Source organism: Colius striatus, chromosome 1, assembly GCF_028858725.1.
Source record: "Colius striatus isolate bColStr4 chromosome 1, bColStr4.1.hap1, whole genome shotgun sequence".
Lineage (NCBI taxonomy): Eukaryota > Metazoa > Chordata > Aves > Coliiformes > Coliidae > Colius > Colius striatus.
Genome location: NC_084759.1, coordinates 42533059 through 42548634, shown reverse-complemented (window position 1 = coordinate 42548634; position 15576 = coordinate 42533059). Strand labels below are relative to the sequence as shown.

At 42.3% G+C, this 15576-nt stretch overlaps 1 protein-coding gene across 3 annotated transcripts in view; it reads left to right on the top strand.

The window, feature by feature from the left end:
- The first annotated feature begins 9124 nt into the window (after positions 1 to 9124).
- The window catches only part of TBC1D4 (TBC1 domain family member 4), a 109931-nt gene continuing 103479 nt past the window's right edge, over positions 9125 to 15576 (top strand). For 2 of the 3 annotated variants that reach the window (XM_061995529.1, XM_061995544.1), the window contains exon 1: positions 9125 to 9788. In XM_061995529.1, the coding sequence (XP_061851513.1) occupies positions 9270 to 9788 (519 nt within the window). In that variant the 5' untranslated portion in view covers positions 9125 to 9269. The remainder of the gene's footprint in view (positions 9789 to 15576) is intronic. The other variant, XM_061995537.1, reaches the window with a different exon arrangement.

Below are 15576 nucleotides of genomic sequence, written 5' to 3'. Positions count from 1 at the left end.
GTCTTGTAGAAGCAATTCAGTAGATGCTGGAAATAAATGAGGAAACTTTCATATACAATTTTTGCTTGGTCCATCAGCAAGAGGAGAAAGTTGGTAGCCTTTGGAAAGTCTAAGGTTTTTGTCAAGTGTTCTAGAAATAATAATGATTATTTTTTTAAATGTTTTTCAACTCTGGCATGTTGTAACTCTGGCTGGAAGATGCCTGGATAAGTGTGCTATAACAGTGTCCTGTCTTGAAAATTTTGAGAGGTGTTTATGGACATCTAGAAGATGTGATTAAAAGTTGGCCATGTACTCAAGCTTCTGAGATTTGTCCTGATCACTATCAGTAGGAATGCCTGTACTGAGTAATGGAAGAATTAAGTACTCTAAAAAGACTAAGCAAAACAACATAATCACAAAAACCTAACAGTTTTCAGGATAGCATTATTAACATGTTCAGACAAGCTGTTCAACTGTCTGTGTGTGTGCAGAAACCATATCTTTTCAGAGAGGATCAGGAGTCTGTATGTGTGCCTAATTCTATGTGTGAAATTGTATAATGTCAATATTTTTTTAAGTCCCCGAACAATCATTGAGCATCTAGGTACAAAGATGGTCTGTATTTTGTTTTGGGCCTACTGCATGACAGTCTGTCTCATAAATACCATAATGGATACAGTTTGGGACTAGACCATGGCTCCTTTCTTTATTAAATTAGGATGAAGTTCAGACATATTCAGCCATTCTCTGCAATGGAATACTAAGGAGCTGAGGACTACCTGCAAACTGAAAGGAGTATTTGTATCAGTTACTTATGAGCTAGACAAAATGTTTTATTGAACCAGGAAGAGACAGAGGACATACGAGATTAATGAAATTTTGCAGGAAATTGTATTCAAGTGGTTTTCTTTCCTTAACTGTATTTAGGAAAGAAGTAAGCAATTTTTCTTTCCAACATCCGCCTGGAACAGCGCAAGAGGAAGGAGGGGGATTAAAAGGTCTCTCAGAGTAAACATATCCAAGGGATGGAGTAATGAAGGAGTCTCCTGGTGATGCCTATCTGTCTTCATTACATGGCCTTTTTTTGGCATTACTTTCCAACACACCAGCCCACTTGCAGAAAGCTCCCTTGTAGAAAAATGGAGAAAGGCCCCCAGGAAGAGTAGTCACATGGCTCTAGTCATGTCTGTGCACTAGTGGTTTATGTGTTTAGCTTCTGCACACTTTGTCCTAGTCATGGCCAAAGTAAAGGCATGTCTTGTGAACTGCACTTTAACCACACTTTAAAGGTATGTAATCCAGTTGTTCACTGTGAGCCTATGTCCCTTTATTTATTACTTTACCCTTTTCAAGCCTTTGCACTCCATCTGAACACCTGAAGATATGTTATCTTGCAGCAATTAAAAACAAAGATAGAGAGATGGCAAACTCGGGGAGAGGAAGAATGTTGTTTGTTCATCCTGCTTGCCCTGTTCCCTAACCTATTTGACTGTTTTATTACCCTCTTAACTGAGTATAATGAGACGGTAATTTCCACACCTTTGCAGAGGCATGTGAGGTACTTCTGCGTAGCCTTTGCAGGAACTAGAATAAAACACAAAAGTGCCAGAATCATTTAATCTACCTGCAGGAAAAAAAAAAGGCACATCTCTTAAGAACTTTTACAATAGGAGTAGGGGCTTAAAACTTCAGCAGCCTCTATCCTATCTTAGTATTTGGTGGTTGGTCACAGTAGTGCTCATTTTTCAGATTTTCAGTAAAATGTCATATGGCTTGGCTGGGCTGCTAGTGTTTCCTTCACTTTTGCTTCTGTGATCCAGTACTGTCTGTACATACTCATCCACTTCCACTCTTGGTGCTTGAGTGCATGAGGAAGCATGTTTGTTAAGAGGTATAGTGCTCAACACTCCTCATACCCAGCTCTAGATGCTTTGAAAGACATCCTCACTCTTGACTCTTGTTTCCAGGGCTTTTCTGAGAGCAGGTGGAGAACTGACCTGCCATTTGAACTGAGTTGCTGGGATGTTACTTATCACTTTGTGTCACTGAAAAAGTAAGGAAGCTGAGATTTGCTGATCTCAGTGAAGCCAAGCCTAATTTTAGTGTTTCTGGGTTTCCTCTTCCCTGTACTGCATTTTCCTCTTGTGAATAATTACAGTCCAGATGTCCTAACTTGAGAACCATTTTTCTTCAAAATGTTATAAGTGCCATAGTTTCTGTTAGTGTTCACATTACAAATATTGTTAGAATGGGAAATTTCAGTGTCAGTTCCATACTTTACCTACTGAGTTTTGGTAGAGGAAGTTTTAATATACAAAACGAAAGGACAATTCTGTTATACAATAAATTTGTGCTATGTAGTATTTTAAGAGGAATTTGTCATAGCATCGGTCACCAGGTGGCACTGCTACATACGGTCTTGATACACGGGAATCCTTTGAGAGCATGTCTGGCGCTGGGATAAGGATTCTGGGTTTTTTCCTCTGTGGAGCTTATACCAATAACTACACATTTGTATCACCGTAACGACTATGCTACTTCTTACATTGTAAGGAAGTACTCTAACTTCTGTGTTATTAAAAAGATTAGCAAAAAAGGTTTACAGTGACATAACATTCACCATTTCGATTATACCATATACTGTATGTGTGCAATAGCTTAAAACAGTACTTTTACTAACATTTCTGTGTGATGACTTGCTCTTTAAATATCATCATGTTACATTTCTGTTGGAGCTTATTCTCACTTTACATTTTTTCCCTGTTTATACACCTCAAACAGAGTTTTCTAGATATGTATCTTGTTTATAGAATAAACATTTGTATTGCTTCGTCCAAGGTTTTCATGCAGTTCCATCACTCTAAAATCCTTCTTTTGTGTTTTGTTGTGCAGTTTCCAGTGTATTTATGCCACACTTAGGAATACACTTCTTTGCCACTGAAAGTGACCCAGTTGCTTAGTTCCCCTGTGAATTACCTCTGAATATGAAAAACAATGTTCTGATGGTCCTGCCCCTACTGAAGCGACAAAGAATTTTCTGTTCCCTGTGAATGTCATCACTGCTGTGTCTTAAGCAGTTCATCTGACATCTTGGCCAAATAAAAGGAAGACAAGTTTCCCCTCCGAGTGATGCCTCTGAACTGGGAAGTACTGAATGTGGCAGCCACATATGAAGCTTAAGAGGGGTGGTGAAGTTTACATTTAAGACAAGTAGGGGAAAGTAGGTGTGTGTCTCAGCGTGCTGTGAAATGCTGCTGCTTGCAGCTGGGAATGTGGGATGATGAGAGATGCATCAACACAACACATGTCAATTTACCTAGGAGAGAGTCAAGGACGATGAGAAAGAGGATTAAGAGGTTCCCATCTGCTCTTTTTTTGGCTGCTACACTAGCACCATTCTTGGTATTGTTTGGACTACAACTGCCCTGTTGTTTGTAGTAACTTCTACCCTCTCTTACCAGACATACACTGAGTTGTAAAGTTTCAATAACATCTAATTAGCAATATGCTGTTAAAGCCTTAATGGTATTTACATTTTCCTCTTTAAGAGACATAATTTGTGACCTCTGAAGCTGGAGTACTTTTGCTTTCTGAAGCACATTTCTGCCATCCTATTTATGCCCTCTGCTAGCCTGTGGTTCATCCTTTGTAATAATGTGTTTGTGGAATAAGATCAAGATGTTCCTTATAGCTTTGGCAATGTCAGGAAATTCTATCTTAGTTTCTGTGGCTGGAAGGTTGGAGGCAACCAGGATCCCTTTCAAACCACAAAAGGAAGTACAGGTTAGTGGGAAGTGTCAGAGAGAGAAGTAGACTCCAGCATCTGCAGTATCACCTTCTTCCTCCTTTTTTTTTTTTTTCTTTGTATGTTACTGCAGTGGTCAAGGAATAGCAGGGAAATAAATGTCTCTTTCATGTAAATTAGGTATGTGGAAGTCCTGGTTGCAGAAGTTGCTATATCTCCTGCAATAACTAGCTTTGCCAATGGCCTGAGCCGCTAACAGCCACCAAGGTCTGTAGTTTTTAAACAACAGGGATTTTAGTAAGCTGTTCAGATATCCTTTTTGGAGAGAGAAACTTCAAAAAAGAAACCTCCCCAAAACCTCAACAAATTTCAAGTGTTCCCTGCTGGAAAGATGCTGTGATCACAAGTAAACACATGAGACTTGAGATTTAAATTAGTTTTAAACAAAAAGTATTGTTGTACTACACTGGCTTCAGTCTGCTGTGCCAGAAAGTTTCATGGGGTGACTGTTACATAAAAAAAAAAGTAAAAAATAAGAATATTCCACAATCAAGTGCATCTTTGATGATAAACGTAGTAATTCAATGCACTGTCTCTCTTAGTGCTACATAAACTTGAAGAGCAACACATCGAATGCAGACATAGTGTGTGGTCGGTCACCTTAAGTTCTAGAGATGTTTTTGAAATTTCTAGCTAGGGATTTTTCGCTTACAAACTTTGCTCGTTCCAGTTTCCCTAAATCTGTTTTGGAGTGATTCTTATTGGAAGAACAAATTATAATCTGTCATTACCATCAAAAAAGATTAGTGCCATTTAAGAAGGGGGGAAAAAAAATCAAACCACCCAATCCCTATCATATTAATTTTTCATCATTTTTATTGTGTACAAATAGTAGTTAGTGTCTCTGGCTATTGACATGTCTCTACCAAGACTGATAACGTCTTACTCAAACCACTGGCATTACATTTTAAACAGTAATAACCTTTCTCTATCCTGCAAAAGATACAGTTGTCATTATTTCTAGCAATGTTTTTACATACTTAACAGAGCAGGCAAAAGAGTTTATCTAGCAGCTAAAGTTCAAAGCCTTGGTAATATGCCCAGTCTACTAAACTTAGTTTCTAATGCTTCAATTGTATTTCCAAAAGTTAACTCATTTGAGTCTTCAAATAAGTCTTGGTAGTTTAAATTAATAAAATGTTTTCTAAAGTAGAACTGTCAGTATCTCAGATATTACTAAAATGTGATCTAAAAGTAAAATGAAATTTGACTAGTTAAATTCCTGCAAATATGGTCCCAGAGAGTTAAGTGACAGCATTCTTAGAAAAGCAATAGGATGCGAAACAATTCCCAGCTCCAGGGTGTATTACTGAAACAAAGTAGTCTGAGGTGATTGAAGTTATGCATAACTTACAGGATTGTAAAGTCAAGTCTACACCTCCTCTAATAACAATATTTTTTTTTTCTGCAATTAAAATTGTGGCTAGAAAGCTTAAGGGGATGGATAATTACTAGCAATTAACAGTCTGATGGTGTGAGAAGCTGAGGTCTCTCCTTCAGGAGTTACTGAGAATAGTGGTTGCTTTCCATTTTGCTGGTTTAAATCCTTTAACACTGAGTGTGAACTGATGATCCAGATACGGTATGTGAAATGGCTGCTGTGGGGGATGTGCAGAAAGAGTGTACATTATCAAGGCATTGTCTGAATGAACAAAACATCCTTTTAACAGAAGACAAATATGCTTTTACCTACATCCTACATCATTTGGAAAAACAATCTTTACATGTAGTACTCCATTGACAAGCCTATCAAATCCAAAACGTTCAGAGGTATTTACTCACATTCAGTTAACTGTAGCCTATTTGGTCACTTCAGTAATGCCCCTTACTTTAAAGGATTTTTGCATCTCGTGTCGATTTTGTCAGCAGAAATCAACGTCAGGATACCAAGAACTCAAGAAAACCTGACTGGATATGGGGTTGATTTTGTTTGACTCACTGAGCGTGTATTTGCAGGACATACTACAGCAATTATTGAGAAGAATACTTTACATTAGAGCTTCCATTATAGCTTTCACTTTGAATTCTGTTTGTTTCAAGCAGTTTGGCCAATATTGATAATAAAAAGGGAATTTGAAGAAAAAAAATGTGGCCTCTCATCAGATGCTTCTGCCTGTCATGTCTCTGCATGGGTGCTGTATTTACACTTATTTCCATCTGGGATGACCTGGAGAGTAACTGCTCTTTTCATCAAGAAGAGACATGTATTTTCAAAGCTTTGTGCATGAGGGTTACGGAAAGCTGCTTTCTTCTCCATCCCAAAGTTTCTGATTCCCATTAACTGAGCTATAAGGATGATATAGTTTAGGCTTACTCTAGACTAATTTAGGCTGTATTGTGCAATGAATTAGAGGATGATGCTTTTGTTACCATTATAGTTTTAAAGACTTGTGGAAAAATTACATAAGAAGCATGTCAGAGGTCATGGGCAAAGGAAGACTGTGCTCAATATGAGAAAAAATAAGAAGCTTTTAACTTAAAAGATGCATGATATCTTACCAGTAAAAAGGAATAAGAAAAGGGGACCAACCTCAAGAGAGAAAGTTGTGTGACTAAAGGACTGTTTCTAACGGAACACTATTAATGAGATGGAGGAATAAAATGTGGTAGGCAGATTAAAGGATAAGACTGAAATGATTAAGTGAATGGATAAAGGTAATGGACAGCGAAGAAGGATTATTATGAAGAACTGATTCAGAGAGACACAAAAAGCTGAAGCGAGAAGAAAACATGAAAACTTTGGATTAACATCTGAGAAGTTGATTTTTGAAGGCAGTTAAAACATCAGTGGTAGAGTTTATATCGATTGATTTTGCCTTGTAAGGGATTGTGTAAAGAATCTAGGAATAAAAATAAATTAGGTCAAAATAACCAGATCTCATAGCACATGAAGCAAATCGCCCAACAGAAGGAGAAAACAAACAGCTTTACATAACTGCCACAACGGTGAATTTTAAGAATTTCAGATTCATTTGACACATTTTGTTCCTCACAGTTCTACTTGAATCAATAATTTGCAGAAACTGAAGGACATCCTTGGCAGCTGAAAAACCCAGCTCTAGAATGTCTTCAAGTGAAGGCTTTCTTGTTCCATGTGAACAACGCGAGAAAATCAATGGATCTGTGAGTGCTTAAAAAGAATTCCAGCTACTTTTTGCTATTTTTGTCATGTATTCACAATGGTCTTCATGTTTCCTAATTATTATTTATAATGCCACAGCACCTAAAAGCCTATGTGGTTTTCCACAACCTGGTTTTGTAGGTCATCCACAAACATAATACAAAGGGATCCTGTAGTCTCAGAGACAGTGTTTGTAAGCAGTACGTTGCACTGTCCCACTTAACCTGCTTCCTTTGAATCACTTCATGATTATCCCATCTAAAATCACCTCAACAAAATCTATGTGGGGGTTTTGTCTCTGTTTTAGTGCAAGCCCAGTGTTCGGTTCTGGTAGTTTCAATTGGCCTTTGCACTAAAGTGCAGCTTCAGGCTTCGGATGAATCATCTAACCAACCGTTCCCAAAAGGAACGAGTAGTCTTGCTGCCCTCCTCACCCCCCTCCCTGAGCAGTTCTTCCCACTTCCTTTGTGCCGAGGCTCTGTCTGCAAGAGCGCTGTCACTTAAATTAGAGGCGGTTCACAGAACTGAATGGGCAGAAAAGGAGCAGTTCATTGCAGCATTAAATCAGTGCCAGCGCTGCTGCCAGGAAGCAAACGTGTCTTCTCCCGGTTACACTGTTAAGGGGATCCAAACGGCTCCCAAACTGTCATCCCACAGTGCTGGAGCACAACATTTCGAGTAACATTCTCAACTAAAAGGTTGAGAGTTAGCAATGTACACCAAGGAACAACAAAGTTTTGAGGCTTGCAAGCCAAAAAATGTGGCCGTTGTTATTCTTTTACCTCACTTGTACAATCTCCTGTACAACAATAGTTCAGATGTTACGGTGTGGGAAAATAATCAGCTTGAGAAAGCGATTCCATTCCATCTTTAACATGTCCCATTGTAGCAAATGTTAAAATTGGTGTTCAGCCTATGTAAGACTTTTGTTTTGGGTGTTTGGGTTTTTTTTTTGCATTAGCTGCTGTTGTAAGAAAGAGTTGCTCATTTCAGAATGCTGTAGGAGGAGGTATGTTTGAGGTCTCTCCAAAGCAGAACGTCAAGCCTGAAAATTACAGCTGAGAAACCAATAAACCAGATGATTAAACTGGGAAAAAAGCAAAATGCTCAGGAAATGTGCACAGTTGCTTGTAATACCATTAAAATATTGCTAAGGTGACAGATTTTGTCATCAGTTTGGACTGAGGGTTGTGACCAGCTGTGCTACATGACCCCTCTCTGCCTAAATAATTTATTACACAGCCTCAAATTACATGAAGCAGCTCTTCAGCTCAAGCTACAAATGTATTTTTTTTCTAGACAGGGTTAAAAGTCACCATAATAGCATGTTACTGGGAATTATCGTTGCTGTTGCCACAGACGTAAACCCAAAGGTCGGTCATTAAAACTGACAGTTACAAAATGGATACGGATGCTGTATGACTGGAAAAAGCTTTGTCCGGCTACTTTCTCAGGTAGAGGAGACTAGTTACTAACACTTACAGTAGGTGGCGGATTTTTCCTTGACAAAAAGAACTGTTATCGCGATAGCGAAGGAGGGGGGGAAAAAAACCAAAACGACACAACTAAAAGCTCAAGCAGGAAAAAAAAAAATCCTAGTAAAATTTTTAAATCAGTCTTAATTCAAGTCTGACATGACAGTGTCTCGATAGGGAGGCACCGCTGTAGTATCAGCGGTGGAAGTACTTCCCCACGTTTGCGACAAGGCTGTTTTGCCCTGCGAGGGAGAGAAGCCGGAGGAGCTCTGCGGCGCTTCGGACTAGGGGTGCACCTCGGGAAGACCCCCGCTGCCTCCGGGGAGGCTTCTCTCCAGCACCCCTCTGGCTCGCCAAAAGGCAAACCGACTCGGGAAAACCTCAGAAGCTTTTACAGACGCAGCGAGGGGGCGGCTACGGCAGCCTCGCTACCTCTTTCCCTCCGCCGCTTGGCGACCTTCTTCCCTTTGCGGACCTCCTCCCGCCCGGTGCGGCCGGTCACGTTGCGGGGCCGCAGGGCGAGCCCGGCGCACCCCGGGCGCGGTGGCGCCGGCAGTACCTGGCGAACCAGAGCGGAGGGGAGGCCACGTTGTGTTTTTGTTTCCAGCCCGGGGCGGCACCGTCCCGCCCCTCGCCGGGGCCGCGGAGCCCGCTCGGGGCGTCGCCTCCTCCGCTCCTCCCCGGGGCGTTGAGGAGGAGGGTGACTCGTCCGTCCTTCCCCTCCCCGCGGGCTGACCCGGCGCGGCTAGAGAAGGAGGCGGCGCGGCCGCGGGGACGTGCCCGGCGGGATGCGCGTTTAGCGGCGGGCCCGGACGAGCGCAGGCCCCGCCGGCTACACCTGGCACCGGGCGAAGCGGCGGCGGAGCGCCGTGCCCGGAGACTCGCCATGGAGAAACGAGGGGAGGGCGAGCCGCTCTCTCACCCCCTGGAGCCCGAGCCCGAGCCGCAGCCAGCGCCCCAGGGGGAAAAGCGTTTCAGGCTGTGGTACGTGGGCTCGTCGTGCCTGGACAGGCGGACCACGCTGCCCATGCTGCCCTGGCTGGTGGCCGAGATCCGCCGCCGCGGGCAGCGGCAGGAGCCCAGCGGGGCGCTGGGCAGCGGGGTGCCGGCCCGTGAGGTGCTGCTGCTGCTGGGCTCACCCACGCTGCGCTGCGTGCCCGCCAGCCCCGCCAGCCCCGGCCGGCCAGCCGGCCCTAGCTCCGGCCCTGCCGCAGGCTCCGGCCCCGGCCGCCCCGCCAGCCCCGCGCCCGCCGTCTTCATCTTCGAGCACAAGGCGCAGCACATCACCCGCTTCATCCACAACAGCCACGACCAATCCTACTTCGCCTACCTGATCAAGGCGCAGCCCGACAACCCCGACTCCCCCATGACCTGCCACGTCTTTCGGGCCACCGACCCCAACCAGGCGAGTGGCGGCGGGGGCAGAGGGAGGGAACGACGCCCGGGATTCCCCCGCTTTGCTTCTCTTTCCCCCCTCGCCTGACAGGACCCCGGGCGCTTCTCTCCGCGACCGCTGGGACGGGGCAGGACAGTGTTTGCGGGGTGCTGCGAGACCGCAGCCTCCCACATAGGAAGCCGGGGCTCTCCCCGGGGCCGCCGTCCCGGGCTGCACCTGCGCTGCGCCGTGCCGAGCTGCTGGGGCGGCCGCAGCGCCCGCGGGGGCGGGGGGAGGCGGCAGACGGCCCCGCGTGGCCGTGGGGTGCTGTGCACCCCTCCACGCCCCGAGCGCGCGGCGCGCCCCGCTGCCAGGCCGGGAGTGCCAGCCTCTGCCAAACGCGGGTGCGTGGGGAGATGCTGCCCTTTCTTTCTCCTCTGTCCGCCTTCTGCGGAGAGGCCTGGCATCCCGCAACTTCTCTGTGGCAAGCGGAGGATTTGCTGTATGAGCAAAGTGCAGAGTTTGTGTGAAATCGCCCTTGTGGTTGTGTAAAGCGTCGGTAAGAAATCGAGTAAGGAGAATAATGCTTTCACGCAGACCCCCGGTGGTGGTGCAGAAGACATCCACCGTGACCAGTGGACCCTATTCTGCTCACGGGTCACACTAAAGACACCTGGCCAGGCTCAGGCACACTCAGTAGTGTTACAAACAACCCTAGGTTTGGGTGGAGACATTGTTGATTAAGTGCCAACTGGAAAAAAAAAGACTTAGCAGTGAGACTCTGTTTTCCTGACTCTTCAACAGCCTTTGGCTCCAGCATCAAATGTGCGGCAGACTTCTTTCTCCTCTCACTTTAAAGTATGTGAGCGATGGTGGTGTGACAAGTAGGTTTGATCATCAATTTAGCATAGTGACAGCAGGAAAGAGACCCTTTGGTAACAATCCTTTGGTTGAGTAAATTAAGACACATTCCCTCTGGTTTTCACAGGCGTGTGTGGAGGAAAAACATGCAGTTAAAAATGCTGGATTTTACTGAAACTGCTTAGCTGATTTATTAAATCTGCTGAACAATTGCTTGGGGATCTTTATAGGATTTTTTTTATTTTAATTTTACTTTGTTTTTTAAGCAAAGAAGGTAGGAAGTATTAAGAAAATGACTGAAAAGGTCTCTGGATATTAACTTTGATTTGAGCAACCATACTGCCAGAGGTTATAGCATGGAGAGATTTAGATTGCTTACATAGCTGTAGCTTGAGCCATCATCAAAGATAGGACAGGCAGTATCCCAAGTGGAGGTAACTATGCAGCTGCTGCCACCGTTGTGCTTTGCCAGGAGGAGAGCATGCAGAAGGAGCATGAAATGGAGGGGATTATTTCTGGCAAGAGAGAAGCCAAAATGTCCTTTTAGCAGTCTGACCGTGTGGACTGAAGGGAATCAAGGTTCCTGCTGTTGGCAGAAGATACCGAATCAAATTTATTTCCCGGATAGGTCTGCTCTGGCACCATGACTTTGTAAGACGACCTCATGCTGTAAGATAGTGGATCTCTTATCAACATTTACATTTGGGAGGCTGTTACTGACTGAGCTCTTTATCCATATGTCTTCCCTTCTCTCCTTATATAGGAAAATCTTCTTCTGTACATGGAATTAGATCAAATTGGTACTATAGGTAAAGTCTTCCTGTGAAGCAAGTTATTAGTATGAATAAGTTCCTTCTTATAAACTCCTGTTGTATTCTGGCAATGTAGTCTAAATTTTATCTGTTAAGATTTTTTTTAACCTTGTTATCATTAATAAAGAATAAATCTTTTGCACAAGAGTTACTCGGCACATGATTTCTAGGGAAAGAACTTCAGTAAGGGTAGTAGACACACAGCCAGTGACACGGGTCTGACTAACAAGTAGAGAATATTAGATTAACAGGCAGGGTTTCTTAAGGTACCAAAAGGGAAAAAAAAGTGGATTTTCTTTTTTCCTTCCCAAGTTTTGTTACTAGTCCTTGAGGCTTGATTAGGTAAGTCTGTGCAGATCTCTAGCTGTTGATCTGTGCTTTAGCCTAGTCCTGATCGAATGAAATGAAGCTTCAGGTTGCTAGCACTGAAAATCTTCTTTCAAAGCTCATAGTTGTTTTTTATAAAATAGATGCTCTTCTTACACACTTTCAAGATCTTTAAGTATGTGCTTCTGTTTCATATCGGTTATGTGAGCTTCGTGATGTGTGTTAGAACACAGCCGTTATTTTAAGATGACCTCGTCTTCCTTCTTAGGCCATAGTCACTTTGAGCCAATCTAAATTGGTACCACTACTGGCCTCTTCAAGCCTCAACCCCTTTTTCCTTCCTTTTGGCTTTGTCCTCATGGCAGCACAGGTCCTTTTTGCAGCCATACAGCTAACAGAATCAGGGAACTGACTGGCATTACACTTGCTTTTCCCCTACCTTTGCTGGGTTGGTTCCCAACTGCTTCCTTTATCTGCTTTCCTATGCAACCCCAGTACTCTTTAGGTCAGTACAGGTAGGTTGAAGGAATGAGGTAGCAATGAGCGACTGAGAAAGTGAAGAATGGATTAGCCTCTCCAGAAGTTATTCCAACTTCAGGCTGGCCAAAGATGACCACAAAGCCATGGTGTTGTCCGTCATGGTGACACTTTGTACAGCACTTGCTAAGTCGCTCTGGAATGAAGGAAGAGTGCAGGAGATGTTGTTGTAGTCTATGAGTTAGAAAACAGCTAGCTGTAATTTTTAATGGTGGATGTAATTTATGAATATGAGAGAATGACGATGATCTCTAAAAATCCCTTCCAACTCCTACTATTCTATGATTCTGTGACTTCCAAGAGATTAGCACTAGCGCGGTAATTCAAAAGACAAGGTAGGTGAGAGTGAAAATGTTGGCTTTCATCCTGTTGCTTTGTCCGCCAGCAGTATTGCAGGGTGTCTAGGATGCACATGCATTCACTGTGACCACAAAAAGGCAATGTGCTTTGTTCATCCTTGCAAATTTCTTTAGCAGATGGCCAATAAAAAGCCAATGTACTATGTGCTCTGATAACATCAGGTGAGAAGATAACATCTTTTAATGTTATTTACTGTGACTAAAAGAAAAATGAGTGTGTGAGATGTTATGAAACACCTTTGTTTTTTATTTGAAATCCTGGAAATTGTAGGCAGAGCTGAAGAGTGGGAGGCACAGGGTCGACTCCTGTTTTATGGTAATTCTTTGGCACAGCGTCAAACCTGGAGCTCAGCTGTTGGTATGGGAGTGGATGCTAAGATGCTTTTATTAAGGGGCTCTCTTTCTTTTGCAGTTTAATTATAAGGAGAGAGAAAACTTCAGAAACCATCTCACTGGTGAGGATGGGAGCAGAAGTTTTTGACTTTTTCTTCCCCCTCAGAACTGCAACATTGTTTGCTTCTCCTCATAACTTTTCAAAGCAGCAGTCAGCTGAAGCGGATGAGGGTAGTTGTGCTGGCTAGTAGCTTCTGAATAGCAGCCAGAGATTTGTTAGTTTTGTATTACTGTCATTTGAGAGTTATCTAGGATGCATAGAGTCTGTCTGTAGATGTCAGATGACGACATTGCTTCATATTCAACAGATTTTCTTCACAACCCTAGGGACTGATATTTTGGGTTTTTTTAAAATCAAAAGTTAGAGTTTATAAATATATCAAGCGTATCCTTCTCCCAGCCATCAGGAAAAGCCCTTTTGATTAGTGTTTTCAAGCTCAACTTCAACATATTTTAACCATGAAATACTGATTTTAATTCTGTCAAACAATTTGATGCTGTTCTCTGGAGAAGAGGCTTATGAACTAATCTCTTTCTGCACTTTAATTTTTTTTTTTAGATATTATACTGGTCTAGATTGTGCATTTTTTTTCTTGAAATATGAGTAAGCCTGTTTTTGGGGAGTTTTAGTTTTTTCACCAGAATGGACATCCTAAATCTAATTATACTATAATTGGTTCTTATTAGTGAAGATAGTTGTCTTTTCCAGTTAAGTGAGAACTTATTTGATGCACTGTGTATTTCCTTTAGAAACCTTATAAGCAGCGATCCAGATACATGGTTATGGAGTTTCAAAACTAATCCAAGCTCTCAGGGAAAGAAAAATGTTCTGGTGTACAGACATCAATAGGGTTTAGCTCTTGTGTGTATAATCTGTAGCTGTGGCACTCTGCTGCAACCATGTGTTAGGGAGGCTAGACTGTCTCAAGACAAAGCAGAACTAATGGAGCATTTTCCCAACAAAGTAAAGCTGTAATAAGAACTGTAGAGCTAGAAGACCAGAGACAAGAGCCTGAGGCAGATTGCTTGTGACCCAGATCCCTGCTCTGTCATCCCTACACGAGCTAAAAGTCAAAAAACTTGCCTGTTCCAAGAATGTGTTAATTGTCTGTTAGATAATATATTTCAGTACAGTGAGGCCCTAAGACAATTTATTCTGAAAAACAAGTCATCAGTCTACAAAGTCTTTCATTTTAGCTATTCAAAAGAGACTTTTATACTCTAATGATGTTATATCCTGTAAGGCTTCTTACTGAAGAATGTGAGGTAGAAACATCTGAAGAAGGAAGTTTATGAACTTTACATTAATATTTTTTTTGTACTCTTGATTTTTGTGTGACATAGGAACATGAACTGAATGACAGCAACATCTTGGCATATGAAGTACATATGAACAGAATTGTTGCAATTTGTGTTACACAACTTGAGTCATCTCTCATAAGCTGTGTTCTTAATGGGTATAACAGATGTGGTAAAAAAGATAGGCTCTGCAGGAAATGGGAAAGATGCAGTTTGGTTGCTCCATGGCTTGCAGAGGAGAGAGGTACCACTCTTTCCCATGAGAAATTAGATTGTCCAGTCTTATCAAGAGAACAAGTTTTGGAGACACCCAGAGAAAATTTTCTCTAGATTTATTTGGGTCAGAATTTCATTCATGGGATGAGAAACTGAAAAGCGATGACTCAAAACAAAGTGTGGATGCTCAAGGCTTGCCATGAATGCAGAACTGTTTGGTGAGCAACCTCATTATCTCCAGCCTCAGATGAAAAGTCTTACACTCTCTTTTTATCTTCTTTTTTTTGTTAGTTGATTGGGGTTTTCTTTTGGTTTTGCTTGTTCAGTGTCTGACTTAAGATGTGGGAAGTGGAACTGAAAGTTGAGAGCTTAAGGTTTCGTTTTTGTTTTCCTTAATGACAGATTTGGCACTTTTTCCTTCTGAAATTGAGAGCACTTCTTATGTTAGGCTTGTAAAGCTATCTTTAAGTTCTGGGTTTCAACATCTTGTCTGTAATAATTTTCTCTCACGTCCCAAACAGAAGAAATAATTAAAAACATTATAATTCGTAACTGTTTCTAAATGGTCATATGTAGCCTTTTTAGCACTGTTTAACATTTAAGAGAGGAAAGAAAGTGGTTTTAAATACTCTAATCTGCTGTGTTTGTAGGAAGAATTTATTCATTTTTCCTTTAGTGCTCGCTGAAAACCACCCCATTATTTAGAGAGCAGAAGCGATGTTGCAGAGGATTGTATTTTCAAAAGGCAAAATAAAATATAGAGTGGTAATTGTATGAACTGAAGTAAGATCACCGAGAGTGGCTGTAGGTAATATTAGACCAGATAATAAGGCTATTTCATTTAAAGAAAGGAGCTTTTATGCATCTGTGCATGCCAAATCAAGACTTCTCTTCTGACTCTCTGTTTTCATGGGGTTTTTGGTCCTTCTTTTGTTTTTTAAATGTAGAGTCAGTTCATCTTAAGTATAATTAAATAGAAAACTGATTTGGCGAGCTTGTGCATATCTTGACGTC